At 35.0% G+C, this 14,977-nt stretch overlaps 1 protein-coding gene across 1 annotated transcript in view; it reads left to right on the top strand.

Annotated features, from left to right (window-relative positions):
- Positions 1–14,948, top strand: part of PGM2 (phosphoglucomutase 2) — a 28,182-nt gene extending 13,234 nt beyond the window's left edge. The window contains exons 7-14 of the mRNA XM_020992000.2: positions 1,125–1,314; positions 2,159–2,256; positions 3,459–3,639; positions 3,729–3,822; positions 5,397–5,526; positions 11,431–11,620; positions 12,897–13,030; positions 14,175–14,948. Coding sequence (XP_020847659.1) covers positions 1,125–1,314; positions 2,159–2,256; positions 3,459–3,639; positions 3,729–3,822; positions 5,397–5,526; positions 11,431–11,620; positions 12,897–13,030; positions 14,175–14,277 — 1,120 coding nt within the window. The 3' untranslated portion in view covers positions 14,278–14,948. The remainder of the gene's footprint in view (positions 1–1,124; positions 1,315–2,158; positions 2,257–3,458; positions 3,640–3,728; positions 3,823–5,396; positions 5,527–11,430; positions 11,621–12,896; positions 13,031–14,174) is intronic.
- The last annotated feature ends 29 nt before the right edge of the window (positions 14,949–14,977 follow it).

The raw sequence follows: 14,977 nt of genomic DNA, 5'->3' as shown, positions 1-14,977 counted from the left end.
TTCTGCTAGTTATGTTTCTATACATTTTTGATATAAAAAAGGTGAGTAATTTTGACTTTCACACCTTTTTTGTAAGTTATGCATGTTATTCCTTATATTGAATAGATTACATGGGTCGCTGTAATTGAAGCCCCATGTAGTGAAAAGAACTCTGAAGACCTAGATTCTGATCCCAGATGAGCCATTAAGTAGTTCGCATTCTTGGGCTAGTCACTTAATGTTTCTGAGCCTCCATTGCCTAATCTAGAAAGTTTGGACTCTTTACTTTCAAGTAGATCAACTTTTCACCTTTCTGAAAGGGTAAGATTGAGGTGTGCAGGATTAGAGGTCTAATGTTGAAATCCCTGTATTGGAGAAGAGTGTTGAAGAGCCATAGGGAAGGGGATCTGTTAGTTATTGATAGTACATTTGACTAGTCTGGGTTTCATTTCTACTTCTTAATTACATTCACCATATTGGGAGCTCTCTGGCAATCTAAAAGTGTACTGGTCAGCTCTAAAATTATGTGATTAAGAAGTAGCTTGACTGTCAGTATTTTCTGCACTAAAGCAATACTGAGCCTAATAGTGTAGGATAGGGGAAGTATATTGGGTTTGGAGCCAGATGACCTGGCTAGACAAGTCACCTAAAATGAGTTACTTGGCTTCTCTGGATCTCCTTCCCTCCTCCCCCTTTAAAAATCCAGTGGTTTTCAGAAAGGACTCATTGTTTGTGGTCGGTTGTGTTGGTTTCATAGCTCTCTGTGTACCATTTTTGCCAACTTTCAAAATGTCAGTTTTATAATGTTTTTGAAGTAGAGTAAATTAATTGCAATCTTTAAAAGCTTTACTATAAAATCAAGCTTTTGTAAATGTTAGCCTGAATTAAATGCTTAATTTTTTTTAAAAAAGGATTTTTCTTTGATGCATAGTTTTAGTTTTAAAAAAGTGAAGTTTTTTGTATTGTTATAGAGAAGTGAAATAATATGCAACTTAGTCAACCTGGTGTCATCTTTATAATTACATGCATTGTGGTTATTTCTTAGCTTTTTTAAAGAATCTCACCTCATCAGTGTCCAAACATTCTCATTTTTAATGACATCAATATTTAAGTTAAAATATCATCTTTGATTTATCTGATTTCAGTGATGTCAACAAATCGTCAGCACTGAAATTTGTCCATACTTCTGTTCATGGAGTAGGCCATGCTTTTGTACAGTCTGCTTTCAAGGCATTTGATTTTGTTCCTCCTGATGCTGTTCCTGAACAGAAAGCTCCTGACCCAGAGTTTCCAACGGTGAAATATCCAAATCCTGAAGAGGGTAAAGGTGTCTTGGTAACTTTTCTGATTTAAAAAAAAAAAAACTCTATTTAGGGGACAGCTGGGTGGCACAGTAGATAGAGCACCAGCCCTAGAGCCAGGAGGACCTGAGTTCAAATGTGGCCTCAGACACTTACTAGCTGTGTGACCCTGGGCAAGCCACTTAACTCTGATTGTCTCCCCCCCAGAAAAAAAGATTTTTAAATAGAAAACTATTTAGTGTGTTCAAAACAGTTAACGAATAAAGATTCCCTAGCAGTCAGCATACTGTCCTTTAAATAAAATTAACATTTCCTTTCATCACCAAGGGCTTTTTGTTTTAACATATGCTAGTTATTGATTTCCCAAAGGATTCTCCAAATTGGGTACATCATTCAGTTCTGGCTGAGAGTGCTATGCTGTTTTAATGTCATATCCCCATGTCTTCATGTCACAAAGAACTAGGGACAAAAATGAAATGTATTCTGTGGTTTGCATCATTATGGGATCCTTGAAGTATGTCTTTATATTGTGGCTGGTACTTGAAACCTTTTTCGAAATTAGACTAAGTAAGATATTCATATAATCTGTTTACTATGTATCTCATCTAGATAGTGTAGAACTACTAGTCCTACCACACATCTATTGCTAAGATAGCTCTAAATGTGAATTATACAGACTGACTTTAGTTGTGACTAGTTCTGCTATGGTTGATGACCTCTGTTCATTACAGAACATCATACAATATTTAGCCTACAGTAATCTCTAGAAATCTCATTAGATTTGGGATTTTTTTTCATTTTTTAAGAGAATTAAATTTTTCAAAGACTATTAATTTTTTCTTGATTAAAGTAATTGTTTTCTTCTAACTCTTTTGCAGACATTATCATTTGCTTTGGCTGAGAAAACACAGGCTAAAATTATTTTAGCAAATGATCCAGATGCTGATCGACTTGCAGTAGCAGAAAGGCAAGAAAAGTAGGTTCAACAGCTCTTTAAAAAATATATTTTTTATATACAATTTCATGACATTGTCTTTTGGGAACTGTTATTGGTGAAACTAAAAAATGAATATAGGATTCATCCTGTGTATTTGGTAGATTATTATTTTAATAAATTTTCTATTACCTTACAAATAGGATAGAAATAATTTTAAAGTACTTCTATTTCTCTAGCACATAGCAAAATACTGAACTATGAGGATTTTAAATTAAATGTTTCAAATTTAATATTCATTATCATGTACTTTTGTTTGAGACTTTATAAAACATTTTCACTTACATAGTATCTTTATGACCTTGATGTCCTTTGATTCTGATGAGAGTGAAGTGACAGTAATTCCAAGTACATAATTTATGGTATATCCTTAGGTTACCAGTACAGGTATGATGTAAAATCATCCTATTTGAATAGTTTGTGCTAGTATAAAAAGTACTATCAGTCAGAAAATGAAATTAATTTATCAGTCCCAACTTTGAGATTAAGGATTTGTTCTAATCATGCTGATTACAAACAGAGGAGGATATAGAATTCTTTTTATTTTTTTGCCTTTTGGTGAGGCAATTGGGGTTACTTGCCCGGAGTCACACAGCTAGCAAACGTCAAACGTCTGGGGCCGGATTTGAACTCAACTTCTCCTGAGTCCAAGGCCAGAGCTGTGTCCACTGTGCCACCTAGCTGCCCCAGAATATAGAATTCTTTGCCCTTGGGTGATCAACTCACTTTTAGTTTTGGTCCTGGGCCTTAGAGACATTCCAGTTGATCACTTATTCACAATCAGTAATATAGAGCAAGCCCTGAAATCAGATTAAGTTTATACTTGGAGAATATTACTATTTCCATGAAGTACTAATCTACTTTAAGACCAGAACATGTGCAAAAAAGTTAAAATAAAAATGTTCTCACTTGTTTGCTCTTTTTTTTAATGGAGAAGTGTTTATAAGGTTTTTTAAGACAGCCAAATTTTTGACAAGTTGATATTATTTATTTTTAAAAGAATAATAGATGTTGAATCTGTTTTTCAATCTTTTTAGTCCTATATGTGTTAATTTTGTTTTTTACTGAGTGGTAGGCCAACTTTCTGTCTACTGTGCCACAATACCTCTCAGGGGTTTTTTCCTCATTATTTCCACTTTTTTCAAGATTGCTCTAGTGATGGATATGTCATTTTTTCCCCCCAGTGGTGAATGGAAAGTGTTTTCTGGAAATGAGTTGGGGGCTCTTTTAGGTTGGTGGCGCTTTACCAGTTGGAAGGAAAAGAATCAAGATCGAAATGCTCTTAAAGACCTGTATATGTTATCCAGCACAGTTTCTTCAAAGATCCTGAGGGCCATTGCCTTAAAGGAAGGTTTTCATTTTGAGGTAATATGTTTATACAAGTCTGTACTCTTTATTTTCATTGCTCTTTAGAAGGTTTTAAGATATTTTTCTTTTACTTGTTGTCACACTAGGAAACATTAACTGGCTTTAAGTGGATGGGAAATCGAGCCAAACAACTAATAGACCAGGGGAAAAATGTTCTGTTTGCATTTGAAGAAGCTATAGGTAAGAATAATAACAAGAAGCATGATCTAATCTATCATAAAACTTCAATTGATTAAAAATAAGGTATTCTGAACCTTGGAAGAAATAAAATTCCTTATTCATATCAGATGTGATGGGAGCATTCAACATACTTTTTTTTGGAAGTGGTTCTATAGTGGACAAAAATACTATCTAGAATTTTTTTTCCCCAGTTAAAAGCCCTGAACTATCATGTGAGAAATGAAATTGGCTAAAATAGGAATCATCCTTAAGTTTCTTGTTTGTTCCTCTTTTCAAAGAACTGACAGCATCTAAGAGGTTCTGTATGTATGGTGCCAAAAGGCTTTCAGGTAGTTTTTAAGAAGAGCAGATTTGTAGAAACTCATCCACATACTTCTGGGAGAGTAATGCTCTCTGTTCAGTCCCTGCTGATTCATACCTAAACTTGACCTACTCCTTCCCAAAATATTGTATTGGTCACTCCAACCTTAACAATATAGGCAATGATAAGGAATTCCCTGATAAGGCATATCAGGGAAGGCTTCATGAGCTTATCAGATAAAAAAAAATTTTGATTAAAACTGCCATAGCAACGTAAATTAATACAGTGAAGGAATAATTACCAAAGATTATATTTTGTGTTCTTGTGCTAGGAACATTTCAGCCTTTTGGTAGTCATTATAAGCTATTCTTAACATAGGATACCTGAAGTTCTAATATTTTGTTAACAAATTTGAAGAACTTTTTTACAAAATTTTAAAGCTTTAAATTTTATCTTCAGAAACTTTAATTCCACAAGTATTTTATTAAACTCCCTTTATACTTCACTGTTAGATATTAAGTAACTATAAATAAAAATGAAAGACATTGCTCCAGCTAAGGTGGCACAGTGGGTAGAGTGCCAGACCTGGAGTCAGGAGAATCTGAATTCAAATCTTGCTTTAGACACTTATTAGCTGTGTGACCCTGGGCATGTCACTTAACACTGTTTCTCTCAGTTTCTTCATCTGTAAAATGAATTAGAGGAGGAAATGGCAAACTACTCCAGTATCTTTGCCAAGAAAACCCCAGATGAGATCACAAAGAGTTAGACACGACTGAAATGATGGCACAACAACCCCCCCCCAAAAAAAAGACACTTCCCACTCGCTAGGAGCTTACAGTTTTGTTGGGGAGTCAAGGAAGACACACACACACACACACACACACACACACACACACACACACACACACACACACAAAAGAAACAACTAAGTGATAGTACACAGCGGTATATTATTAAAGCCCAAGCAGATAAAAACTATAGTAGGTGCTATAGCAAAGACGTCATACCGTAGCAGACTGGAGTGAGGGGAGCTCACAGTTGAGATGGATATTAAAGTACGGATAAGATGTCGCAAAAGTGGATCAAGATGTTCTGGGTTGAATAAGAAACAAAGTTAATAGAGATGGGGAATAAAAAACGGTAGTGAGTGAATAATAAAGTGAGCATCGTCAGTGTTCGGATTTTTCTACTACTTTTATGCAGATAGTACACAATTGTGTAAATTGTAAGGGAATCCATTCTGACATGTTGACATGTATGTTTTCTGTAGGATATATGTGCTGTCCTTTTGTTTTGGACAAAGATGGCGTCAGCGCTGCTGTTATAAGTGCAGAATTGGCATGTTTTCTAGCAACTAAGAATTTGTCTTTGGCACAGCAACTGAAAGCCATCTATGTTGAGTAAGTTCCTGTCGACTCTTTCTGTAATTATAACAACATAATAGGATGTTATGGTGCCCATGTAGCAAATAAATAGTTCTTGAATGCATGTATGCAAGTCAATGTACTATGTGCTACAGGGCATACAATGAAGTGAAAGACATAGACTCTGCCTTTGTAAAGCTTATAGCCCAGTAAGGGAAGAGGTACACAAATAATTATAAAACAGGTCAAATGTGAATGTGCAACAGTGGGAATTCAGTGGAGATCGAATGCTGGAAAAAAGCTAGCATTCAGCACAGAATAACAGGAGGCCTAAAGAAAAGGTGGTACTTATTAAGGGCATTCTAGGGCTTAAGAAGAGGGGAGCCAAAGAGCTTGGACACTATTTTGTAGGCAGAGGTATTAGGGACCTGGGAAGGACTTTTGAATGGGGAGGAGTTAACTTGAGCAAAAGCACTCCCAGGATTATGTGGCAAACAGTGCGTAGGATGGACTAGAAGGAGGCTAGTTCTGAGCCTTCTCGTTTTCTTTTGCTCTATACTCACTCGCTTGGTAGCTTCACTAATTCCCTTGGGTTTAGTTATATTCTCTATACATATGACTTCCCGGGCTTGGATTCAGCCCCAGTCTCTCTGAAGTTCCAAGCCTACATCACCAGCTTCTGTTGGACATTTCAAACTGGAATTCCTGTAGGCATCTGAAAACTCAACACACCAAAAACAAAACTAATTCTCTTTTCCCTCACATGACCCCAAATATACTCCTATTACACTGCTGTTACACTTGTCACACTACTACTTCCTAACAAACAGGTCTGACCATGCCACATATATACTCCCAGTTCAGTAAACTCCAGTGGCTCCTTTTTACTTCCAGGATCAAATATAAAATCTTCTGGTGTTCAAAGCCCTTAACTTGGGCCCCTTGGTACCTTTCTATTCTTCCGCCTTCTCCCCTCCATGTACTCTGTGATCCAGTGACACCAGCTTCCATGCCGCTCCATCTCCTGACTCTAGACATTTTCACTCACTTTCTCCCATGCCTGGAACTCCTGTTCCTCATCTCTGCAGCCTGACATCCCAGGCTTCCTTCAGCTACAGTCCCACCTTAGGCAAGAAGCCTTTCCCTGTCTTCCTTAATTTTAGTGCCTTTTCTCTTTATCCTTTGTATATCTTATTTGTGAAAGTTGCTTGCATGGTGTCTCTCCCCTAAATAATAATAATAAATAATAATAATGATAGCTAACATTATATAGTGGTTACTATGTGCCAGGTACTGTGATAATCACTTTATAATTATTATTTGATTTGATCCTCACAAGAGCACTGAAAGATAGGTGTTGTTATTATCCTCATTTTATAGGCGAGGAAACTGAGACAGTTTGCCTAAATCACACATCTGGTAAGTGTCTGAGGCTGGATTTTAACTTGGGTTTTCCAGACTATAGATCCAATGCTCTATCTATGTGTTAGAACAGGTTCTTTTTTTTTTTGCCTCTCTTTTTATGCCTAGCACTGTAGTGCCAAGCACATATAAGGGGCTTAATTTTTGCTAATTGACTTGACTTGATAATACTCCCCTCCTTGTGTTCGATGGTGTGACCAAACTGGACTTCTTGCCATTACACATAAAAGACATTCCATCTTTTCTCTGTGTGCCTTCGCACAGTGTATTCTCCATCCTTTCAGTGCATTCCCATCATACCACTATGAATCCTGGGTCTTCTTAAAAACTCAGCTCAAGTACTACCTTTTGCATAAGGTATTTCCTAATTCTTCCAGCTGTTAGTCCTTTGCCCTTGAAGGTTACTTTGTATCTGCTTCTTATATATTGTATATATGTGCCTGATCAGAATGTAAACTGCTTAGGTTAGGAACTGTTAAACTTTGTCTTTGTATGGCCAGAACTTAGGTACTGCTTGGCATACATTATGTGCTTAATAAATACTTGTCAATTGGTTGATAATTATAGTAAGTCAGGTCAGAGATTGTTTGAATGAGGGTTGTTGCAGGAAGTGTGAAATGTGCTATGGTGAAAGGCAATTTGTGAGACAACACAACTGATTGGAATCTGGGCTACGGCACTGATTGGATGTGGAGAACAAAATGACATGCAATCTGAAGCCTGAATGACTAGCGAAATAATAGCATTATGTTTGTATTATTAAGAGACATGAGGAAATCTAGAGATGGGACAAGTAGGGGTGGGGTAAGTGCCAGATTTTTGATGCATTAAGTTTAAGTTGGCCTTAGAATATCCAAGTAAAGCAGTCCAGAAAGTCATTAGAGATGGAGTCTTGGAATTCAGGAGAGAGGTCAGAACTGGGGGTGTGGATGGGGAATGTTATAAATTTGGGACCCATCCAAATAAAAGTAACAGTTAGAAGCCATGGTGGTCAGTGAGATTTTTAGAGGAGTGTAGAGGAAAGAGCAAACGACTTAAGACTAATCTTCTAGGGTTAACCACATTTAGGAGAGGGAAGATGAAGTAGCATAGTGCCATCTCCCAGATTCAACAGGAGAGTTTATTGTTGGAGTGTTAAAGGAAACAGATTTTGGAGAAATGTGAAGAACTATAAGCTCTAAGAAAAGAGCATTGATTTACCAATTATAACCTTTTTGAAAATAATTTTACTTTAACATAAAATTTAAAAAATTTTTGAGTTCCAAATTCTCTCCATCCTGCCCCTTTCCTACCTGTTGAGGAAGCATACAATATAACAAATTGTAATATGAAGTTATACAAAAGTAGTATTTTCACATCAGCCATATTGCAAAAAACAAAACAAAAACAAAGCACAACAAGAAAAATAAAGTAAGTGATAAAAGTATGCTTCAATCTGCACTCAGAGTTCATCAGTTCTCTCTGGAGGCAAAAAGCATATTTTGTCATGAGTCTCTTGGAATTGTCTTGGATCATTGTATTGATTAGAATAGCTAAATCTTTCACAGTTGATTATTGTTAAAATATTGCTGTTACTGTATACAGTATTCTCTTGGTTCTGCTCACTTCACTCTGTATTAGTTCATATAAATAAATCTTCCCAGGTTTTTCTCAAACCATCTCCTTCATCATTTCTCTTTTTTAAAAATACTTTTTATTTTTTATTTTTTTACTTCAATTTTTTCTTTTTTTGCATTTCCAAATTTTATTTTTTTCATTTTTTAATTAATTTATTTTGATTCATCAACAATCATTTCCATATGCTTTTGAGTTTTAAATTTTTCTCTTTCTTCCTCCCCACCACTCTCCCCAAGACGGCACACAATCTGATATAGGCTATACATATACATTCCTATCAAACATATTTTCACATTAGTGATGTTGTAAGTAAGAATTAGAACCAATAGGAGGAACCACCAGAAAGAGGAAACAAAACTCAATAGAAGAAAAAAAATAACAAATAGCATGCTTCGATCTGCATTCAAACTCCATAGTTTTTTCTTTGGATGTGGATAGCATTTTCCATCCATTGGAAAGGTCTTATATCATTGTATTGCTGGGAAGGGTTAAGTTCATCAATATTAGTCATTGCACAGCGTGGCTGTTACTGTGTACAACATTCTCCTGGTTCTGCTCACTTCACTCAGCATCAGACCATACAAGTTTTTCCAAGTTTTTATGAAGTCAGCCTGTTCATCATTTCTTATAGCACAGTAGTATTCCATTATATTCCTATACCACAACTTGTTCAGCCATTCCCCAATTGATGGGCATCCTCCCAATTTCTAATTCTTTGCCACCACAAAAAGAGCTGCTATAAATATTTTTGTATACATAGGTTCTTCTCCCTTTTCTTTGATCTCTTTGGGATACAGACCTAATAGTAGTAATTGCTGGATCAAAGGGTATGTATGTACAGTTTTATAGACTTTTGGGCATAGTTCCAAATTCTTCTCCAGAATGGTTGGATTAGTTCACAGTTCTACCAGCAGTGCATTAGTGCACCTATTCTTTCACATCCCTTCCAACATTTGTCATTTTCCTTTTTTAAAAAATTGTATTCATTTATTTAGTATTTTATTTTTCCCCAGTTACATGTAAAAACAATTTTTAACACTTGTTTTTAAAACTTTGAGTTCCAAATTCTCTTCCTTCCTTCCTCCCCAATCCCCACCCCTCACTGAGAAGGCAAGAAATTCAGGATAGGTTATATGTGTGTAGTCATGCAAAACATATTCATAATAGTCATAAGAAAAATAAAGCTAAAAACAGTATGCTGTGATCTGTATTCAGACTCTATTAATTCTTTCTCTAGGGATGGGTAGCATTTTTCATCATAAGTCCTTCAGAGTTGTCTTGGATCATTGCATTACTGAGAATAGCTAAGTCATTCACAGCTGATCTTACAACATTGCTGTTATTTGTACACAGCACATTTCCCTTTGCATCAGCAAGTCTTTATAGGTTCTTCTGAGAGATTCTGCTCATCATTTCTTACAGTACAATAGTATTCCATCATAATCACATACCACAACTTGTACAGTCATTTTCCAGTTGATGAGCATCTCCTCAGTTTCTAATTCTTTATCCCCAGAAAACAGCTGCTATAAATATTTTTGTAAATATGGCTGCTTTTCTTTTTTTTTTTTTAATCTCTTTTAACATATAGACCGAGTAGTGGTATTGCTAGGTCAAAGGGTATGTCATTTTCCTTTTCATTCAGATACAGTTACAAAGATATCCAAAAAAACCCAAGCCCCCCTAGAGGCTGCCATTCTAAGCACATATGAGGTATTCATTTATAGCCGAAGAAGAGATGCATCACGCTGATTTTTTTCCCTTTGATGTTTTGTGTGAGAATTTTCAGTAAAAATAACTTTTAAGTGAAACTAGGGAGATTAGAGTCATTGCCATGAGTCCTAATATTTATTTAATGATATGACAACAAATAGAACAATAAAAGTTAAACTTGTTGCTGAAGGAATTTGGCAATAGTATATTCTGAAAACTAAATTATTCCATAAAGCTGACAATAAGTTATTAATTTTTATTTCATTGATGTGGGATACATTGTACTGATATTTTGTTGAGGCTGAGCTAAGGTGCCAACTCTGTCTTCTAAAGACTTACTGGATCTCCTTTTGCAATTACTACCCTTAGCTGAAATTGTTCTCTCCTCCAAATTTTGAAGAGCACTTTTAAAGATTTTTCTTTAGCCCTTCTCGTGTTCTGCCTTGTACCATGACTGTTTATGTATTCACCCGAACCTACTGTCTTCTAAAATTAATTATAAATTGTTGTAGTAAAAGAATTTTGTCTGTATTCTCAGCATCTAACACAGTGCCATATTAATAGTATATATTTCATAAATGTTTGTCAAATTAAGTTTTGTAACTGATAACTAGATAAGAGCATTAAGCTCCAAGTACTAGGCTAAATACTAGAGATAAAAAACAAGAAAACAAGACAATTGCTGGGAAGGAGCTTACATTCTAACAATGGAATACAAAACCTAAAAGAGGAAAGGCAGCTAGTGGGTGAGGAGAGCAGACCAGAAAATGTGCTAAAAGTAAAGAGAAGTGTATATAGGTCTCTTAAAATAGGACTTTTTTGGCCAAGGACTCACCAGTCATTGAATAAGCCTCAGGGTGATATCGTCCTTGAATGCACAAGGCTGCTGGTGTGGAGGTGGAACAGAATAAAAAGTGAGTTGGGAGGGAAGTGGTGAGGGAAATAGCCAGACTTAGAATCAGGAGCCCCGGGTCCCAGGCCCAGTCCTCCTACTATGTATGATCTTGGGTAAATCATTTACCTACTCAGTGCCAAAATTTCCTTATGTCAAATTAAGAGGGTTGGACTAGATCATTTTTATGCTTTCCTTCATCCCTAAAATTCTGTGATTTCATGTCCTATTAATCGTTCAAATTTTTTATACTGAGTGTTACTATATATGTAGAAAGATGTTTTTCTCTTTGATAGATATGGCTATCATATTACCAAGGCTTCATATTTTATTTGCCACGACCAAAATATCATCAAAAATTTATTTGAAAACCTTAGAAATTATGATGGAAAGAGCACTTATCCAAAGACTTGTGGCAAATTTGAAGTTTCTGGAGTTAGGGATCTTACCACGGGCTATGATAGCAGCCAACCTGACAAAAAAGCTGTGAGTATTTTTGTCGATTTATATGATTAAACCGTACTGCCATGTATGTACTGAATATTTGATATAAAGAAACAGAAACTACAAAAATGATTAAGTAATTTCTAGGCATGCATATTGTTATTCTCTTCATGGTTTCAATATATCCATGATTTCATCAGGATTGAGATAGTCCTTCTAGTGATGTAAATTGAAGATCCTCCATGCCTTAGTAGCTACTATGGCCAAAAATAATTCTCCTTCTGTGCAGTCCTCTTGTGATGGGCTTCTTCAAACCTAGCTAGGTTAATCCTCAAACACCACGGAGTCTGTCACTATGCCTTTATACCTTAGGATCTGCTGGCATGGCCCTTGAGAGAACCCAAGGCCTTTTCCATGCCAAAATATGATCTTGGCATATGACTTTAATGGAGAATAGTTACAAGGAAAGTATAAAAAGATATAGGGAGTTGGGAGATCAGCATCTTTATTCTAAAAACACATTATTTATATCTTAAAATATTTTTTATTGTCTGAACTAACATAGGAAATTCTGACTACAAACTAAGTTTTCAGTTTTCACACCATCAACATGACTTAGAGCAGACTGGAAGTAGAGAGACCTAGGTTTTTGTCTTACTCTGTAATTAACTAGTTTTGTGACCCCTGACAAGTCTCTGTTCCCTGTTGGGCCAGCTTCCTTATCTGTAAAATTAGGTAGTTGAACTAAGTTCCCTTCTAACCCTGATATTCTCTGGTACTCTGTGTGCTTTTCCTTGAAATCAAAGTAAGTCGTGCAAAGAACTGAAAATATTGCAGGGTATGTGAACAGAAAAGAAGCATTGATAAATTAATATGAAAACTTATTTTTTATCTAATAATAACATTTCTTTTTTACCTTTTTATTATTTTAATATTCATATGAACAAAAGAAATAGTGTACCAGTGAAATAAGAATTAATTCATGAGATGTTACTACTAGCAATAAATTTAATCTAACTTCAAGAAAAAAAATTTGAGGGAAAATTAGCTGGTAAGCAAGGGAATTTTGGAGTCACTCACTATTCTCTTTCATTTCATAACATCACTTTACTGTTTTAAATTAACTTTGAATTATGTAATATTTCTATTGTGTATATGGTATTTTTTTTTACTATAAATATTGGCCTCTCAGGATTATTTTTGTGTTCATTTTTTTCCCTCAAAGGAAACAGATTAGTCATGTCAGAATACTCTATAAAGATTTATAACTTACACATAACAAGAACATTAAATATTGTACCTCTGACTTCATTCATAGATTCTTCCTACAAGTAAAAGCAGCCAAATGATTACTTTTACTTTTGTAAATGGAGGAGTGGCAACAATGAGGACCAGTGGAACAGAGCCCAAAATCAAGTATTATGCTGAACTCTGTGTGCCGCCTGGAAACAGGTACTTCAGGGCAGAGAGAATGACTTTATCCACTAAACTTCTTGATTGGTTCTTCTAAACTTTAAGAAAAATGGTTTCATAGTTAATCATTTAATTTAATGATGATAAATTTGGATTGCTGTTTTACACTATACTATATCATTTTTACAGTTAAAGAAGACTCTCTATATATGTACACACACATATATACATACACATATATATATATATGCACATATATACACATCTACACGTTCATATACATGTACATATACACATACATGTATGTATATGTACATGTGCATATGTACATATATGCGTGTATATACATATATGTGTCTGTGTGTGTGTGTGTGTAGGTGTGTGTGTGTGTGTGTGTGTGTGTGTGTGTGTGTATGTTTTGCTTTTTGGTCTGCCCAGACTTATAATTTCATTGGTGGAAGGGACTTCCTCCACTGACACAGAATATCAGAAACCTGCCATTTCCTGTGAGTTAATTGCCCATTATCCCAGTTATTAGATGTTAAGAGTCAGGACTGGATAAGAGGCAGATCTTTACTCTGAGGCCGGCAAGGATAAGAGGCAAGTCTTTATTCTGAGGCCAGCATTCCGTATACAATAATCTCTGAATAATTGTTGGATTGAATTAAGATTTTATGTTTCTAATATAAAAAGAACATACTTTATCATTAGCATCCTAAGAAAAGATGTTTATTGTTTCATGCTCTGGAACTAATGTGACTGACCATTTTGGAAATGCACAAATTTAAGAATCTTTGACTGTAAATGTAATCATAGACTCTCATCTTTCTGTTACCAACATACCAGTGAACCTTAGGCAACGCTGTTGGTTATTTAGGAGCAGAAGGCCAAAATTGTTGGGTTTCTTAAATATTTTGATGTGAATGCAACAAGAAAAGGGAATTAACTATATGTATGAATTTACAGAGAGAACTTTTGAGAAAATAAACAAGTGTTAAAATTTTAATTTTATATCAAGTTCATGAGATCTTTTTCCCATAGAAATAGCACAAAACAGGTACTACTCTATGTCAGTTTTCCCTTTAATTTGAAAAAAATGCTGTTTTTCTTGTTTGGTTTTTAGAAGTATGCTTTAGTAGTTTCATAGTAACCTGTTAATTTGGAATCTTTTTTTTTCCTCCAGTGACCATGAACAACTAAAGAAAGAACTAAATGATCTTGTCAGTGCCATTGAAGAATACTTCTTTCAGCCAGAAAAAAATAAGTTACAACCTAAGTCAGAGTAAAATATCATTACACTGTTCAGTTATACTTAACTTGCAGTAATGTTGAACTTATAAAGCAGTATTTTTCGAGACCAAATAATGCAAAATGTGACTAAGATGTTTACATTTTTGCAGATAGATACATTTCTTATTGTCTCCAGTTTGATGTTTTCTATAAACCACCAGATATAATAAAACATTAGTCTTTACAACATTTTGAAATGTGGTATTGTCAGAACTAAATGTAAAGTTCTTTCTATGTGCTTCAGGTGATATTGCAGTTTAAATGCCTTAATTTGCATAAATGACTGATTTCTTTGTGATATTGGCTTTCTCTTTTCTCTCCCTCTACCCCTCAACCCTATTTAATAGAAAATAGCCAAAAGTATAGTTGTTTACATTTTTGAAAAAGGGCAGCTCCTGCCTATTGTGTAGGATGGCAAACTTTAGTTACTGTGTATATTTAGGCTTACATAATACTACTTAAAATATGAAAGGAAAGAACAAAATAAGTGTTTTATTTACAGTTAGGAGAACATACCGAAATGAGGCCAAAGCTGAGTGCATTCTTCAAAGAAAAGTGCTTGAAAAGTAGTGATTAACTATCTTTGTTTCAAAAACACAATTGTATAGGTTCAGAAAAACATATCAACATTTTTTTGTTCTTTTCAAATAAAATACACTTTGTTTACTGTTTCTGTAGTTAATCTGGAACGCCAAA

This window comes from Phascolarctos cinereus, unplaced genomic scaffold, assembly GCF_003287225.1.
Source record: "Phascolarctos cinereus isolate Bilbo 61053 unplaced genomic scaffold, phaCin_HiC Scaffold_9;HRSCAF=440, whole genome shotgun sequence".
NCBI classification, from domain to species: domain Eukaryota; kingdom Metazoa; phylum Chordata; class Mammalia; order Diprotodontia; family Phascolarctidae; genus Phascolarctos; species Phascolarctos cinereus.
This window is presented reverse-complemented; position numbering and strand designations above follow the sequence as displayed.